Raw genomic sequence first — 17,257 nt, 5'->3', positions numbered from 1 at the left:
TTGAATGATTAACGTATCAATCTGGCTCTCGCCAGTTTACTGGCCAGCACCAATGACCACATGGCCACCAGGGGGCGCTGCGTTCCGTTCAAACTATGTTCCAAGTTGGCCACGAGCGTGTCCCCGAGTGTCCACCAGATGGCGTCTGAGACGTCAGTGAGTATTTTTTTTTTAAGCAAAGATAAGCAGATCAGCAACGACTTCAATTTCTCACCGACAGCTTTTTGGCATTCAGCACAATGACACACTCACACACGCACACACACTTAATTGGCTTTACATGGATGTCTGTTCACTACTTCACAATGGACTCAACACCACCAGGCTAATGATTTCTATGAACAAGTGCTGCCGATGCAGCAATATTGTCAACACTATTTATAGCTTTGAATGATCTTGTTTAGTTTCCGGACCCCCGCTTCTTGGCCACAAAGGTGCAGAATCTCACCGGCAAGCCTCTCGATTCCAAGTGCGACAAAACAATGGTCGTTTACTTTGATATTGATTTGAGTTTAATTAGGTTTGGATTTTTCATTTCAACATTTTAACTGAATTATTTACATTGTTAGTTTTATTGAAATTATTATTACTATTTGGTCTCAGCTTCATACCGATAAAAGGTCTGTGCTGTGACAATACACACATTTAATACAAAGTGCTGCAAAACACATCCCGTGACGATAACCGGATAATAAACAGATGATTCATTGCGTGAAGATGCACAAAGCAACCTTGTCAATCAGCCTTGAGAACCCCCTTTCGTGACACCCCCGGCCCACACATACACACACACACACACACAAAATGTTGGACATAATCTGTTCCAGGGTCAAACTGTCACCATCATAATAGATTTATGTCACTGCACAGGACTTGGAATCAGATTTCAAAATGACTGTTGGACATAAAGAGGAGGTAAAAATAAAATAAACTACTCACCCTTTGATGAGATGGAGACGGGAAGAGGCATCGTTGAGGCGCAACTGGAACAAATAAAAAGTGTAACGTTTGATTAACTGCATTTATGAGGGTTCAGTTTTTTTTTTGTTTTACACATGCATATTATTATTTAGCAGAAATGTAGAAAATATTAGGATTGTGTTCAATATTAAGATTTATTTTTAATATTCAAATTATACGGTGTTGGATGATGGGATTTTCATGTCTTGGTGATGTCATCAGTTGCATATCACATGACCACTAGAGGGCGTTAGAGATGCAACTGACATTATAGATTTTATTCTTGCATTATGACGCCAAGTACTGAACAATGCGTTGCCTGTCACCAAAATGTGCATGTTTGGTTAATTTATCTGGTACAGTTTTTTTTCAATTTCCGGGACTTTCGACTTGACAAGCTTACTCGAGTGGAAAATGACACATCTTCTGACATCGGGCGGCCTGGATGGCAACCAAGTGAAACAAAAACAGAAATGACTTCTTTGTTGACCCATAAGGCGCACGTCCGCGGTTCGCATGCACTTTCTCCTTTTAGCGTGAACATCGTACACCGACATATGAAGTCATGCACGTCCGCAAAGGTGTGCTTGGATGAGTGTGGTGCGGAAGAAGTCGAATGCAGCCGTCCTGGGGGTACACAGAAAGCACTGCTTTTATTGGACTGCACTGGACCAGACCGGGTGGGACGCCACCGGATAAGAGGTTTGTGTGTGTATGTGTGTTTGTGTGTGTGTGTGTGTGGGGGGGGTCTGGGGGAATCGGCAGCCGTGGTTAAGGCAACACACAAAAAAGCATGCAGATATACAGTCACAGAGGAAGGACATCATCATATTGCTTGTCAAAGTCTCGCCTCAAACATCCAAATTGTACAAAAAGGAAGAAAATAGGCTTCTCGCGCTAAGGAAAAATACACGTTTTGTTTGTTTTTGTCCCTCCCTCCTACAAAGAAGATTCTAATACAAGAAAATAAATATAGCAAAACAAAATGCCAGAGAAAAATAAAAAATAATTTAAAATAGCTTTTTCTTCTTCTCATATATGTTCGATAGTTCTTTGCTATTCACAAATGGCACAACATTCTTTCAAAACAAAAAGAAGACAGAAGGATAAAACCCCTGCGACATTCATATTCACGTGTTGGACAAAAGAAACTTTTGATGCAGCGGAAGATTGATGGAGTTTTTTTTCTTTCTTAGATTCTGATCCAGATTCACACCCAGTCTAAACATAATCTGGACTCAGTCTGGTGCTGGTGAGGATGATGCTTTAAATGAACACAAAGAGAACATTTGCCCGATTTAAGCCAATAAGTGCTTAGAAAACATTTAAAAACCCTCCCGTTCTGTTCTGGGTGAAATTGACCCATTTTAAACCCAAAAAGGAGTTGTTTCTTTGGAAACGTCTTCTGGTTGGCTTCGAAGTGTTATGAACAGATACAATTTCACAGGTTTGTAATGCAAAGGCTCATAATGGAGATATTAAGATTGTTCATTTCTCACACTTTAGGATCATGAAACACCACTCTGGGTCAAATTGACCCATTTCATGGCTAAAAAAAATCCAAACTAATAAATACAATTGATACAATTTGTTTTTTCCATTTGGTTTATCCACTTAATGATTAATCAAACACGCCCTGGGTCAAAATGACCCATGAACAATATCACCGATCCTGAGAAACAAATGTCACAGGAGAGTTAAGTGCTGCTTTAAGTGTTTAATTGAGGTGCTTTCACACCCGTAGTCGGCCTTTTCTGCTCGGAATCAATTGATGGGTTTGTAAACTTGGTCCGTGACCCCCCCAGGGTTTGCTTCACAGAAACTCAAGAGTGTACGAGACCACATTCTGATGCTGCTCTCTTCTTTGATTGGTCACAAGAATGTTACAGGAAATTGGCTTTTTCGAGAGCGTTTTTTTTTTAAAATGACTTTAATAACTACGTGGACAAGCTAAACGTGGCTAAATTACACCAGCAAATAGCCAAATGCGTATTATCTTCTTTCCCAAACAAAACAAGGCAGAAACTATTACACGTGTATGACAACCTACTAACTGCTGTGGACCAACTGGATGAAAGCAAACTCAAGGGTGCCAGTGTAAAAGCACTCTCGGGATAAACGGCATGGAATTCTCTGCTTTAAAACCTGAAAAATGGAGTTGATTAAAGGTAAGATTATGCAGAAGTCAAAGGCAAATTAACTTGTAATACCACTTTGTGCCAGTAGGGGAAGGCGGGGTGAGTGAGACACTAACTTGAAACCGGTTGTCTTTTACAAGCTAGCAATGAAGTTAGCATTTCAGCCCGGGTGTTGATGCTTTGCTGTCAAGTGCTGCCGATAACAGGGTCAAGTTGAAATCGTATATATTCATAAGTGCCATCAATTCATTTAACAGTCCAAATGTAGTTCAACTCCTTTGGCATTCTCATGTCTATTCCTCAAACTTTCTTCAGGCTACAGTGCTACCTGTTGAATGTGTTTTCATGTGGTCTGACATTTTGGTGTTTAAAAACACATGACCAGAATCCCTTGAGGGAAAAATCCATAAAAACGAAAGAAAAAAATAAAAAGAAATTGGAATATGATGTGTACTTCACAGCCAACAGCGAGTCCAAAGTAGCGCACGAGAATTAGCTTAGCATCTACTCAACACAGGAGGCAAAGAACCCCCGCTCTACATTTGGCTAGGAAGCGAGGAAGGAAAGGGCGTGTTCGCCACACTGTAAATATGGTATCATAGCGGTTTGTCTACACTAAGGAGAAGGCGTGGCGGTTAAAATTCGAGTACATCGAGCGCCTACTCCACCGCGCCGCTTCACTACTACGTGCTACGATCTTTGCTGTCTACTTGGAAGGAACACGGAAAACGTCAACGGTTGTCATTCTCATAGCCAGCAGGAATAATGATATTAATAACCATAATAAGAGCCTCCTCTTGGAAGGAGTGCATAGAGGAGTGTCGGGTGCGCATACGGGAGCATCAAGGACGCATTCGAGAGCTTTCAGGGACACATACGGGAGCGTCGGCAATGCATACGGGAGTGTCACGAGCACATCAATGAGTGTTGCGCACATATACAGAAGCAGTGGGATCGCATTCGGGAGTTTCGGGAACGCATTTGGAGCGCGTACGGGAGAGCGTGTGGAGCGCATAAACTTGATAGCTGACGTCTGGTCGCATCATCAAACCCTGTTACACCAAACCTGCTTTAAGTGACTGTGTGATCAGTTCAGCAGCAACGCGCCGTTTTGAAATCGTTGTATTAGCGGAGCGACACACACGCAAAAAAACAAAAAACAACAAAAAAAAAAACACGCAGGGCATAAAAAAGTGGGCCCATGCACATGATTGGTCCCGGCATTATGGTCAAGTGACCACACCGAGTGCTCAGTAGTCGTCCAAACATGGAAGTTTCTCAATCTCGACATACACGTGTCGTTTTTACTGTATATGTATGTGCGTGCGCATATATATATATATATATATGCACACACATTCACACACACACAAAACAGATATGTATATAGTATATATATATATATATATATATTTATTCAGATAGATACGTTAGTGATCGCTAGCGGAATCTTTTAATTTCGCAAAAAAAAAAATAAATTGTTGGTCGAGTTATCAAGACATTACTTTTTCTCTTTTTTTTTTTTAAAACCATTTTTTTTCTTAAAAGCCCTGAGATAACCGCAGACGTCCTTCAGTACAAAAACAGCAATGTTTTCTTTTTTTCCTCAAACGCACAAATTGCCGGCCAACGTTGTGACAGTTCAGCCTCGTTCGCCAAGCCACGTCATCCGCTGGCAAAAGTAAATGAAACAGGAAGTCGGACGTCCTAAATGCTGCCCTCTAGAGGCTGTTAACTGGCACTGCACGATGTTGATAACACACCTCTGATGGTGAAAAAAAAACAAAAACAAAACTTTGTCCGTACATCCTTTGTTCAGGCACTCTAAAAATGATTAAGTAAGGTGACACATTCGCATTGATTGTTATAAATCGGATTGGGCGACAGCTGATTGGTTGGCGATTGTTTGGCTTGGGGGTTTCTTTGAGGGGAGAGGGGTGCGACAGAAGGCACAGAATTTATTTCAGGCAAACAAACGGAATTTTGAATAAGGAAGGATATTTTTGCACGGTCTTTTTTCTTCTTTCCAACTACAACTGCTCTTCGATCTGGAAATGACCAAGCTTCTTTTTTCCGTGTTCATAACACTACTTGCTCGCTAGTTGTGCTTTCCGACACCACCTGCTATTCGAAGAAGACCCTGAAACCAGCCTCGGTAAAGATATTTAGAAGAATGCCCCAAAGATGTCGACAACAAAGTCTTTTAACGCGCAGAAATCGGAGAAAAAAAAAAAAATTCAGACGTCTGTTTCCTATTTCCGTTCGGAACTTAGCGGTGAGACGCGAGGAGGCTAGTGGCTACATTCAAAGAATGCTCAGGGCACAGGTGGAGCCAGTGGGCGAGGGAGAGCGCTAACATGTATACGGTGCGTTCAGGGTCTTTAGGACGCCATGACGCTCCGCCTCAGCAGGTCCTCGTTCCCGGAATGCAACTGGGGCAGGCGGAGCTTGCGCGCTCCGCCGGGACGCGTGTCCAAGTCACTTTGCTCTCCGTCGGAAAAGTAGCCGTCACCGTGGAGCAAACGCTGGTCCTTGGCCTCGGACGCCCCCCCACCACCGGCTCGCCCTCGGGATTTCACTTGGCGGGACACGCGTAGCCGCGGGGATGGCGCGGAGGGCGGCGGCCTCGACGCGATGCCGCCGCTGTCCCACGGCCCGCCGTCCTCCGAGATGTGGCAGGAGTCCATTTTGGAGATGGGCGGCTGCAGGTCGGAGCTCCTGGTGTGGTGACGGTGGAGGTGGTGGTGGTGAAGGACCCTGGAGGAACCTCGGGACCCCTTGCGGGAGCCGTTCTTTTCCTCCGCCCCGGCGCCCGCCCACGCGCCCTTAACGGCGGAGGCGCAGGACCCCGAGCCGGCGCACAGAAGCATCCGCGGCGGCGGCGCGGCGCCAAAGGAGGGCGAGTGTCCGCGGGGGCGGGGCTTGCAGCTGCCTCGGGATTTGCGACCCAGATGGGGCGTCTTCCACGCGGACTCCATGGAGTTTTCCATCATCAGATTGAGCAAGCTCTCCTCGCCCTGCAGGAGCTGCAGGACAAGCAGCGAGTTGGGAAATTTAGCGCGGTTGTAAAAATGAAAATGGCAGACTTCCTGTCTTTTCGGGCATGGGATCTTGAGACTTTTCCGTGGGTCTACTCGTAAGAGACATGCGGAGCTAATTTCACGTTCTTAAGGGAAAATGGCTTAAGGGGCCGAAATGCAGATTTTTTTTTTTTTTTGCTTTAACTTGGAGCCTCCCTGAGGATCCTTTCGGACTGTTACCTGGTCAGAGAGCAGGGTGCCGCTCTTGTCCCCGTGCTGTGAACCCAGAGCCCACTTGCTGAGCGTGTCATCGGCCGTGATCTGCACAGACTGAGCCAGCCAGCTGTCAAACAACGAGTTGTCCAACGGGAAGGACTTGGACAAACCTGCAGAAAGCAAACACAAGGTTTCATATCAAAAAAGGGGGAGCGAATTCGACTCCGGGCTGTGTCAATCTTCAGGGATGATGTGCCAAGTAGGACAGCAGGAGGTGCTATTTGGGTGGCTGGGACACCACTGAGCCACCACACAAAACCCATGCACATAAACACCACCACGCATTTGTTTCCATGACGCAGCATGCCTCTGCAGGAGAAGCGAGGGGGGCGGAAAAATGAGCAGGAAGGTAAACACACCGCCATGGAAATGATGTGACGCGTGTTTTTTGGCAACCTTACATGGGGACAAATAAGAAATGACTGAAAATTGACAGAATGTCGTTTGTTTTGAGAACCCCGGAGCGATGTGCCTCGGGGATTCTTTCCCGGCCAGAAGGCGCGCAAGGTGGCGCAGCGTTCAAATAATCGGACCACATACAATCCAGTCGTGGAGTGTACCTAGCTCTTTAAGCAGCGAGTTACTGTCTGACTCCCATCTCTCCTTTCTCTTGTCAGGACTACTCTTCCTGCTGCTCTCCTTCCCTGCACTCTGCTTCCTCTTTCCTCCTCCTCCTCCTCCCTTCTGGGCTCTCTCTGCGGGGGAGACACAAGTAGATGTTATCAAGGTATTTAGTTCGTTTATTTCCAACCCCTCTATGAGTTTATCGTAAATGTTTGCAGGGTCCCGTTACCACTGGTGGCCTCGTCATTCAGGTAGCACCTTTCTTGTTAGCATTGAGCAGGCGCACAGAACGCGCGATTTAAAATATTGCGATTGTTCACCCGGATCAAAGTGTACGATAATAACCTTGAGCCACATGCTTTTTTTTTTTCACCATTGTGACAATTTCTAATCTTCCGCAACAGAATTTTGTCACTGTGTTCCCCATTTTTTTATTTCCCTAATCTGATTTTTTTTTCTTTTGTGTGCATTGCAGCTCAGCAGGAGGGGGGCAAAAAAAAAAAAAAGATCTTTTGGGGTTTTCAAGGACAAGAGTGGAAGATTCCCCCCCTGCAAGCTTGTAATCTGCGCACAGATCCAGCTCCATCAGCAGTGCTTTAAAACACCGCTTTACAAGCTTTTATCTGCATTATTCAAGGCCCGAGCAAGCGGTGTGCAGGCCCTCGATCTTAGGTCGTATAAATCGCAATTTTGAGGGCTTTCTTATCCTCAAAGATTTGCAGCTGTGTTCAACCTGGTGAACGAGTTTTCGGTTGGGCTCGTTGGGGTGTGACCGCCTAAAATCTCACCCCCCGGGCTGCTTTGAGAATCCAGACCGCAGGGTCAGTTTCACCTCGTAACGCGAAATTTGGTAGGCAGGTTGATCACGAGAAGAGCCACCAAAAAAATGCCATGCCTGAAAAATCAGGGGAGGTCTGGTATTTTGGTGTGAAGCAACCAATTTTGGCTGACATCGAGGGGTCCTTCAATGACAATCTTGTTCGACACGTTTATATTAAAAAAACAGTTTCACTGAGCAACGCGGGATTTGGTTGCCATGTCTATCACAAATAGACCCACACAAAAGTCTCAAAAGCCCCCCCCCCCCAAAAAAAAACACGAGAAGCCCCAGCACTTTGGCAAGAAGCAGCCGTTTCAAGATCATTCCGGCCATTCCATTCATGCAATAGCTCCCCTGCTGACACTTTGGTTTCTTTCAGAGTCTGTTTACTCGCAGCTGCTTTAATTCTTATTACTTTGTATTTATGCTCGGAGGACCTCTCACCTTTCTCTCGCTGTGCGGGAGATACACGTTATGCAGAATGATTAATGACCTCGCTTTCCAGCAGATGCACCCAACTGCAGCAAAAGTGCGTGTGCGTGCGTGTGTGTGTGTGTGTGTGTGTGTCCTATTTCATACCTGGGCTCATTAGCTTTTCTTCCTCACTCCCTCAACCCTCTCTTTCCCTCCCTCTCTTATCTTTACTCGTACTGCCATCCCATGAACCTTCTCAACCCTCTCCTTCCTCATTTTGGCTGCCTTTGTCGTAGCCCGACACACACACACACACACACACACACACACACACACACACACACACACACACGCACACACACACACACACACACACACACACACAGACATCAGGCGAGAGCAGATCAGAGAGACCAAAACTAACCACTGTCAGCTCGTCACAGTTGAAATGTAAATGTGCTGCACTTCCTGCATAACAATACTCATACTCATACTCTTGCATGTGTGTGTGTGTGTGTGTGTGTGTGTGTGTGTGTGTGTGTGTGTGGCCTAGAAAACTGTGTTGGATGACAGTGCCCGTTTTGTGTCGGATACCACTCCAAATAATTCAATTGAGTTCTTGTCAGGATCGACAGGTGCAACTCAGTAGATTGGAATATTGTAGAAAACGTCATTTATTTCAGTAGGTCCAATTTAAAAAGTGCAACTGATTCACTGCATACACACACACACACGCACACACACACACACAGTAAAACAGTGTGTATTATCAGTTTGATTATCATGGATCTTAGCTCAAGAAAACCTTAAAATTCAAAATTTCAAGAAATTTGAATGTGACACAATATACATGACACAATCAAATTAGGTAGGAGCTGGCCTTCTGAAAAGTACGCTGTATTCACTTCCTATCACTTTTACTCAACTCAACTGTATTTCTACAGCACTTTAAACCAACCATCGCTGTATCTGAAGTGCTGTACATGGGGCAAAAATAATTCATACAACAAACAATAAAACAATGAATGAATAAAAAAAGGCAGTAGAAAGCAAAAACAGTAAAAGACAACGCAAAAAAACCAAACAAACAAAAAAAAAAACCTCCAAGCGAATGACAATGCACAGGACTTAGAAGCACACCCTGCGGTACGCCACAAAGACAGATGCCTTGATAGATGTGTGAAACGCATGGGCTGTTTTACCTCCGGCCATGTCCTCTTCCAGTAGCTGTATCTGCATGTGGAAGATCTTCTCCTGGAGGTCGCACAGGCTGTGCTTCATCTTCTCCCGCCGTGTCACCATGTAGCACAGGTTACGCACCTGGAAGCAGACGAATACGACATAGTAAAAAAATAAATACATAAAAAAAGGAAAAGACTATCATCTTGCACTTCTAAGTTACAAGAACGAGCTTTATACGTCAATGCGGACTAGTTAGGTCGACTTGTCAAACAGCGCGTTAGCGTTAGCTTTGAAACTGTAGCATCTGGGCCCTACAGTCGTTCATTTTAAGCTCTGGATGCCGGCCAGAACACTTGCAGCTAACACGCGCAAAACTGGACACCAGCCAGCTGGGTTGTACGACACTAACTCGATTATTATGTGTCTCTGACCACTTTGTGTGTGTGTGTGTGTGTGTGTGTGTGTGTGTGTGTGTGAGTGTGTTGGCTGCGAGCTGATCTTGATTGATTGGTCTGCTCGGCCTATCCGGCCTGTACTATCCCCGCGAGCGAGCGCACGACGGACAATAATAGCTTCACAAGCGGGATACAATGTGCGCAACCTGTCGATTAGACTGCTAATGTGTGCAAATGTGTGTGCGTCTATCAGCGAGCAAAACAGGATACGTGACGGGGCGGGAGGGCAATCATTTGTTTGCTTTCCAACTTCTTTCTCGCTCATTCTCTGCATGCCATGCAATCATTTTCCGAAAATTCAGCCTCTGAGGGCAGTATCCCCGAGGAAGTTAAAATTTTATAGACACGTTTCTCATAAGGAGACCGACAAAAAAAAGTCTCAAGGGGGCATATGCTTGACAAGGCTGTGGAAAGTCTGCCTCTTTGGTTTGAAGCTGACCTTTTAGCTGTTTCCGTGGGTCCTTAAAGGCAGAGTCGTTTTGGAATTTCAGCCCCCAAAGACAGAATCTTAGGCTCGTGAAATTCAATTGACATGGCTCCCATCAGTAAACCCACACAAAAAAAAAAAAAAAAAAAAAAAAAAAAAAAAAAAAAAAACCAAAACGAAGTGCCCAGTCTACTAGTCCTATTTCTAGTCTGCCGTTTTGGCTCCCTTGAGGCCATTTCAGCAATTTCCATGGGTCCTTCAACTGCCCGTTTTGGTTTCAAGCCACCCTTTTTTGGCCCATTTTGGCCATTTTCAAGGGTCCTTCAAAAGCAAATTCGTCCAAGAGATTTTGTCCAACTGCCACGCATACGAGACATCGTTTAAGTCAGTACTGGGTCCCAATCGACCTTGTGCACTGGCACCGAACCATTGAAATATCACCATTATTGATCTCTAATTGGCACCGCACGGATAGCCGGCGTTTAAACAAAGATGGAATGTTCCCAAAAGAGAACACCGCCAGTGAGAGCATCAACACGTCATTTGTCACATCGGCCGTCCGTCACACAGCCGCCACGTAAAAGCAAGACATCATCGCACAAACATCTGCATTCAAAATGACGTCTCAATGCAGAAAACACCTTGCTGGAACCGACTCTGCTGACTTTTCAAAGTCAGTTGAAGGAGTTTTTTTTTTTTTTGTTCTGGTGGCGTTTGTGCAGCAAAGTGAATTAAATTGAGTGATGCAGCGGTGTGTGACAGTGCGGGCATCCGCAGGGCTTTTATTGAAATAACAATTTGGCAGCCCACACTGTTGTTTTGACTGGTTTATTGTTGTTGTTTTTTTTTTTTTTGCTGGGGCGGGTGGGGTGGGGTCCTTTTTGTGCCGGGAAAGGGAAAAAAAAAAACCCAAAACAAAAAACAAAAAAACAATGGGCAATAACAGTAAATTGCTGTCCACTGTAGTGACTGACGCACAACTTTGGCATAGATACTTCTACATGCCGGAATAAACGACTTTTGAATACATTTCCACTCTACCAAGTTTATTATAGTTCCAAAACTAATGATGTAAGTGAAGCTAAAACAGAAGGGAAAAAAAATTTCCAAAGAAAAAAAACAAAACAAAAAATGTATTTAAAAATGAAAACTGAAACAATATCTCACTTTTGGAAAAATGACTAAACCTACAAAGCAAAAATGTCCTTATTTTTTCCTTTTGTCAATTAATAAGAATTTTTTAAAAAAAAAGCTTTTGAATATCTGTCACTGTAGTGACTGATGCAAACTTGCTGGAAAACACACAAGGCTGCAGGTTAGACTGCAACATTTCTTCTCATGCATGTTTACACGCGGCTGTAGCAGAGCAACACGCTATCCGTGTCAACCCCTCGTGCGTTTACGAGCGTGAGCATGCGCCCCCCCCACCCCCCACCCTCCTCTATTGTCTTATCAAAGCCGTGCGAATTTAGGGTTTGACTGGCCGTGAATTATTTATCCCCGCCGAGGCCGTGGAAACACACAAGCGGCAATAAATATTTATATGGAGCCTCATTTTTATTTCATCGCGGTATCGGAGGGGCAGCTCGCGGGATGGCGTCGGGGAAGGAGGCGGAGGACGAGGAGGAGGTAGTAATAAAAACAGGTGAGAGAAATTGATGAGGGTTACCGTTACAGTCCTGCGTAGCTTTGCCGCAGTCCAACATGTGGGAAGTGGGGCAGGGGGGAACGGAGGCTGAATAAAAGATGTTATACGAGCACCACGGGCTTAGCTTATTATCATCGCATATCTTAATATGCCTCAGGACCTATAACTAATATTAAGTGGAGAATGTAATTTCTGCAAGAATATTGTGTGTGAATGCTCAAGTGCTGATACTGAACTGAACCGAAGAAATGTTACACTGAAAATGACTACTTTTTTTTTTTTTTTAAATAACACAAAAATATTTTGATCGATTTATTTGGGAATATGGTCATGGGAAATGTGACATACTGTATATAATATACATACATTAAAAAAAATATGACATGGGCGGTCTACAGTATGTCGCAGTTTTCACCGATCGAAAAATATTCTTATTTCCACTGTTCCCTCTGGGAATTTTTGACGACAAGTGTTACACCGCGGATGATGTCAGATTGACTTGAGAGCCAAAACATACATTTGTTGTGTCCGTGTTTTAGGGGCCGAGGGGTGTTGGGTGTTTGGAACGGCGCTGCATGCTGGGAGCCACATTGATGCCGGTCCAACGGGGCGGGCCCGTCTGCGGACCGCCCCGCAGCTCCAAAGCACTCGGGTGAGCCGTTTCACTGTACTTCTGTGTGAGAGCAGGGCTGAGTCATTGAATCGCCCCCCCCTGCCCCCCGCCCCTTTTTGCCGTGTCCTCTGCCTGAACCCGAGGAAGTTACATAACAAGAAAGTTGATGGCAGACATGACGATGCGAGATAGGCCTCACTAATACATTTACCCACCACAGAAATCAACTCAACTGTCATCTGGCTTCTCTTTCCCCTTGCAGTCTTTTTTTTTTTTTTTTCCCTGTGGCTAAAATACATCATAAAAGAGTGGCCCCTCCCTGTCAGGCTTGTAAAAGGACGAAACATCATGTTGGACGCGTGGTTCGGAAATAGTTACATCGAGCTATCGGCGGCATGAATAACAAAAGTCAATTTCAGAGAAAATATCAAATATTATGAGCCGTGACAAGGCGGACGCAAATGGATACGAACGGCGTTTGCGTACGAGCAAGTCGAGTTTGTCTCGGGAGTCTAATTGAGAAAACGCGGTCAGTCAGCCAACGAGATGCACGGCGCTTTGTTGTGTAGCATTAGCCTCCATCGGCCCACAAACGACAGTAATTCCTTCCGTTCTTGAATTGTTTTGACAGTCGCGGTTAGCCGGCGCGCTAGCGACACCGATAAGACTCGAAGCAACGACTCTCGTCAACCACTCGGGAGCAGAGTGCCGACTCGGCGAAAAAGCTCACCGATGTTTTCAGGGACATCACGCAGTAATTCGTTACACTGGCAGCACTTCAAAGACCAAGAGTGGAGGAAAGAGAGAAGGGGGGGGGGAATCCAGGGCGACATGAGCCCCCAGAAACACACACACACACACACACACACACACACACACACACACACACACCCACACACACACACACACACACACACACACACACACACACACACACACACGGCTGCTAAATGGAAGGGATTTTTCAATTTGCCAGCAAATCAGAGTTGATTGGAAACCTCTCTTGTGGCAACACACGCACACACGCACACACACACACACACAATACAAGACATGCAACACTTTCATGCTGACAGATGCTCTTCAGGGCAAAGAAGAGACAAGGTGAAGGATGGAGAGGGAAAAAAAGACGACAAGCGAAGAAAAAAGGTGTGTGCGGACTTGCTACCAAGACTTGCTCATCCTAGCTCGCTGCTAACGTGGACTCTGGTGTGATTCAAATTTGGAAATAAGATTTTTTTTCTTTTTTGGGGGTGGGGTGGTGTCTGAGATTTTATTCAGCCAATTTTACTTTGTATTAGTAGTAGCGCGATGCTAACATGAGTTACGTCGGTTACATTTTGCAAGAATTCTTTCATTACCTTTCCACACATGCTAATCTGATCCACTGTGATTTATTATTCCTTAGCGTTATTTACATGTGGATTTGCTCCCTGGCCGCCAAACCGCTGCCCCGTCGGCTCATATCGACGGGATAAACAATGCGGAAGGTGTCAATAACGGGCGGCGTGGGCCGGGGAGAGCACCGGTTCGCGCGGCCAGCGGTGAATCGATAGATTGATCTGCAGGCGACGTGGCCGTGATGAACCTGAGCGGAGTTAATCTTGGCGATGACGTGAAAGGAGACACTGGAGAGCACTTGTTGAAGTCTCGCTGCCTTCTGGGAAGCTATTGAGCACGTTATCGCCACAAGAGGTAAGAAAGCGTTACAGAAAAGATCGATATAGACTGCAAATCACCACTTCGACACTCCTGAAGTCAACCTGCCGGGGCTATTTCGTTGCCTGTAGAAGACGCATTTTTTTTCTGCCTCATTTTTTTTTCCTTCTTCCTGCCGTCACTGTTCTATCTTAACGGCACCGGGGTGTTCACACAGTTACTGCAGCTTTGGGTATTAAGATGATGAGATACGTCTGGGAGAGCTTCCCCACTCTAGTCGCAGCCCCCTTACAAACGCCGTCTTGTCTGAGAGGCGCATGCGAGTCAATGGCGGCTCTACCGTGACACCAACCTTGTTTTACGGGATGGATTGCTGCCTGTCGGAATTGAGTGTTTCCATCCCACTCACCCTCTCCAAGTCTTGTCGGAGGTGCGTGAAAAGCTTGAGCCGTCGGTACAGGACGTCCTGCTCCTGCTGGGCCAGGTTGTCCACCTCGTCTCGTTTTAGAGTCACCAGGGGCTGGTTGAAGTTGGCCTTCCTTTTCAATTTCCAGAACTGGTACAGGAAGTCCACCTAAGGGAGAGATATTTTTATTTTATTTTAATTTAATCCCACTTCAAACGTGAAGCATAAAGTTGACAAGTGTGGTGATAACTCCGCCACGCAGGCGTTTCATTTATTACGTGCGGCATTGACGTGATGTCATCTTTAGTAGACGTCTCCAGGAAATTAGATCGGAAAGCTACCTCTCATTTTTCCAAAATATTTCTACCTCCTCCCACATGACTTCTCTTTCAACGGAGATAATAAAAATATGAGTCCCTAAACCGTGGACCATTTTTACTTCCGTCGACAAAATCAAAAGGTTACGGTTCTCCAAGTACCTGTGTGACAGGCAGTGCCATGTTCTCCGCCACCTCTCCGGGATCCACCAGTCGATAGAACTCGTCCTCCAGCTCCTGGAGCTTCTGCTTGCGCTGGCTCACCTTGTCCCGTTCCAGCTGGTCCCGCTCGGCCCTCTCCGACACCGAGTACGGTACCGATCTGGGCTCTGGGAGCTCAGTGGTCCACTCGGGTCGAGCCGCCCCGCCGCCGCTATGCTCCAGACAGAAGGACTTGAAGCGGACCTCGTCGTTCTCGGCAAGGATGGTCCTCATTTCCAGACCGTGGTCGAAGGCGCACGTCACGTGGAAGGCCACAATACATGAGGGCGTCGAACACTGTTTGCAAAGAGGAACCAGGAAAGAACCTCAGGGGTTATGCTCTCTAGATTGCTCGCATCCATCAAACACAAGAATGGTCGGTCAAGTTCTGAACTTGTGGAATGGAAAAAGTTTTGTGTTTTATGGCACGTCATCAAGTTTCACTGTTCCGTAAAATTAACATGGTTGACAATTTAGCATCTTTTAGTTTGTCAAAATTTGTCTGTGTCTCATGAGGACCTGTAGATGTGTCCAAATTGACCCTAAAATGGCCAGGTCAAACCAAAACGGAATGTCTAATCATGATTAGACATGCCTACCAAATTTCATGTTGTTGAGATAAACTGGTTTCAGGGGCTGAATTGTTCCCCCCCACCAAAAAAAAAAAAAATTGTTTCCATTACAATGTATAAAACTCTGAAATGGTCATTTCAAACCAACACGGCAGACTCCCCGTGTCTCTCAGGCATAGCTGCCAAGACTTTTTTTGGTGGGTGCACTCAATCACATACATGCAGACCAAATTTCACGCTGCGCTGAAAAACTTAAGCCAGCAGTACCTGGATGCATGTTCCGGTGTGCTCTCGACACAGGCTACAAGACAGAGCCCATCGGCTGGCGGGAATGTGGGACACCTTGGTGATGGGCTCCATCTTCTCCGGACAGCCTATACTCACCTAGCACACAATTTGGGGGACTTGAAACACAACAGCTACACGTTCTACTTCATCATAATACTGCATTGTTGTTGTTTTTTTCCCCGCCCCTTGTTGGTCACTGTGCCGATCCATGACAGACATTTGTGCTGCGACTAATTGATCGGTCTGTTAATTGACCCTGATGTGTCAAAGACACACACACACACACACACACACACACACACACACACACACACACACACACACACACACACACACACACACAAATTGAAGTAAGCTACATTAACCCAGAGGCTGCAGCGTTGTTTGTGTGTGTCTTTCCCAGCAGGAAAACGGGAAAAACCTCATAAAAATTTCATTGATAGAGATGCTCGAAGCTAAGCTTGAGTGTGTGTATGTGTTTCGTTAATTTGTGTGTGTGTGTGTGTGTGTGTGCGTTTAAGTGAGAACTCTGTTGGAATTAAAGGCTGATTTACACACACACAAACGTGCGCACACACACGCACACACACAAAACCACATAAATGGGTCAAATTCTACTTATCAGGGATGACACACACACGCACGCACGCACACGTGCACGCATCGGGGCCAGTGAGAAAAAAATGTCTAACTCGGTTAAGTCAACCACAAAAATTGGACGACAAATGAATCCTTTTAAACTATATTTGTGACACCTGGAATCAATGTTTGGCCACTTTCGTTTTTTGGGATTCAGTTACTTGAGTAATCGATGGAATAATCGATAGGATTATCGATTCTTAAAAGATTCGTTCATGACAGTTCTGGTAAATATCGACTAAAGATGTATAGAAACCAACACACTTGGAGCTAGCAGCAAAAAAGAGTGGAACAGTGCAGGTTCCAGAGTACATAAAACTGCAATGTTCCGGCACAGGAACAAGCCATGCTAACATTAGCATGTGTGATTATTTTGAGCAAATAGCTCGCGTAGTAGTAGGAGCGGTTATGAGCCTTACTTCAGGTATCCATAAGGCACAGCTGACGTGGACCCACTTGGTTCCACTGCGGGTGGGCTTGAGTGCGCCGCCCCGCTTGGGGCAGAGCAGACACTTGGGCTGTACGCCCAGGGCGCACATCCGACAAAGCCAGTTGCCCTGCGGGACCTTCAGGATGCCGTAGCAGGCCTAACAAAACAGAGAGCGAGAGAAGTTAGCCAGCTATGCTAATCAGTCTATCTAAAATGCTAATGTGAGTT

General features: G+C 45.6%; 1 protein-coding gene across 3 annotated transcripts in view; it reads right to left on the bottom strand.

Moving 5' to 3' along the window:
- Window positions 1-4,603: 4,603 nt before the first annotated feature.
- The window catches only part of jade2 (jade family PHD finger 2), a 37,594-nt gene continuing 24,940 nt past the window's right edge, over window positions 4,604-17,257 (bottom strand). For 2 of the 3 annotated variants that reach the window (XM_019869547.1, XM_019869549.1), the window contains 8 exons: window positions 17,019-17,186; window positions 15,940-16,056; window positions 15,062-15,397; window positions 14,586-14,750; window positions 9,395-9,512; window positions 6,955-7,089; window positions 6,359-6,504; window positions 4,604-6,124 (listed from right to left, as the gene is read on the bottom strand). In XM_019869547.1, coding sequence (XP_019725106.1) covers window positions 5,480-6,124; window positions 6,359-6,504; window positions 6,955-7,089; window positions 9,395-9,512; window positions 14,586-14,750; window positions 15,062-15,397; window positions 15,940-16,056; window positions 17,019-17,186 — 1,830 coding nt within the window. In that variant the 3' untranslated portion in view covers window positions 4,604-5,479. The remainder of the gene's footprint in view (window positions 6,125-6,358; window positions 6,505-6,954; window positions 7,090-9,394; window positions 9,513-14,585; window positions 14,751-15,061; window positions 15,398-15,939; window positions 16,057-17,018; window positions 17,187-17,257) is intronic. The other variant, XM_019869548.1, reaches the window with a different exon arrangement.

This window comes from Hippocampus comes, unplaced genomic scaffold (assembly GCF_001891065.2).
Source record: "Hippocampus comes isolate QL1 unplaced genomic scaffold, H_comes_QL1_v1.1 scaffold109, whole genome shotgun sequence".
NCBI classification, from domain to species: domain Eukaryota; kingdom Metazoa; phylum Chordata; class Actinopteri; order Syngnathiformes; family Syngnathidae; genus Hippocampus; species Hippocampus comes.
This window is presented reverse-complemented; position numbering and strand designations above follow the sequence as displayed.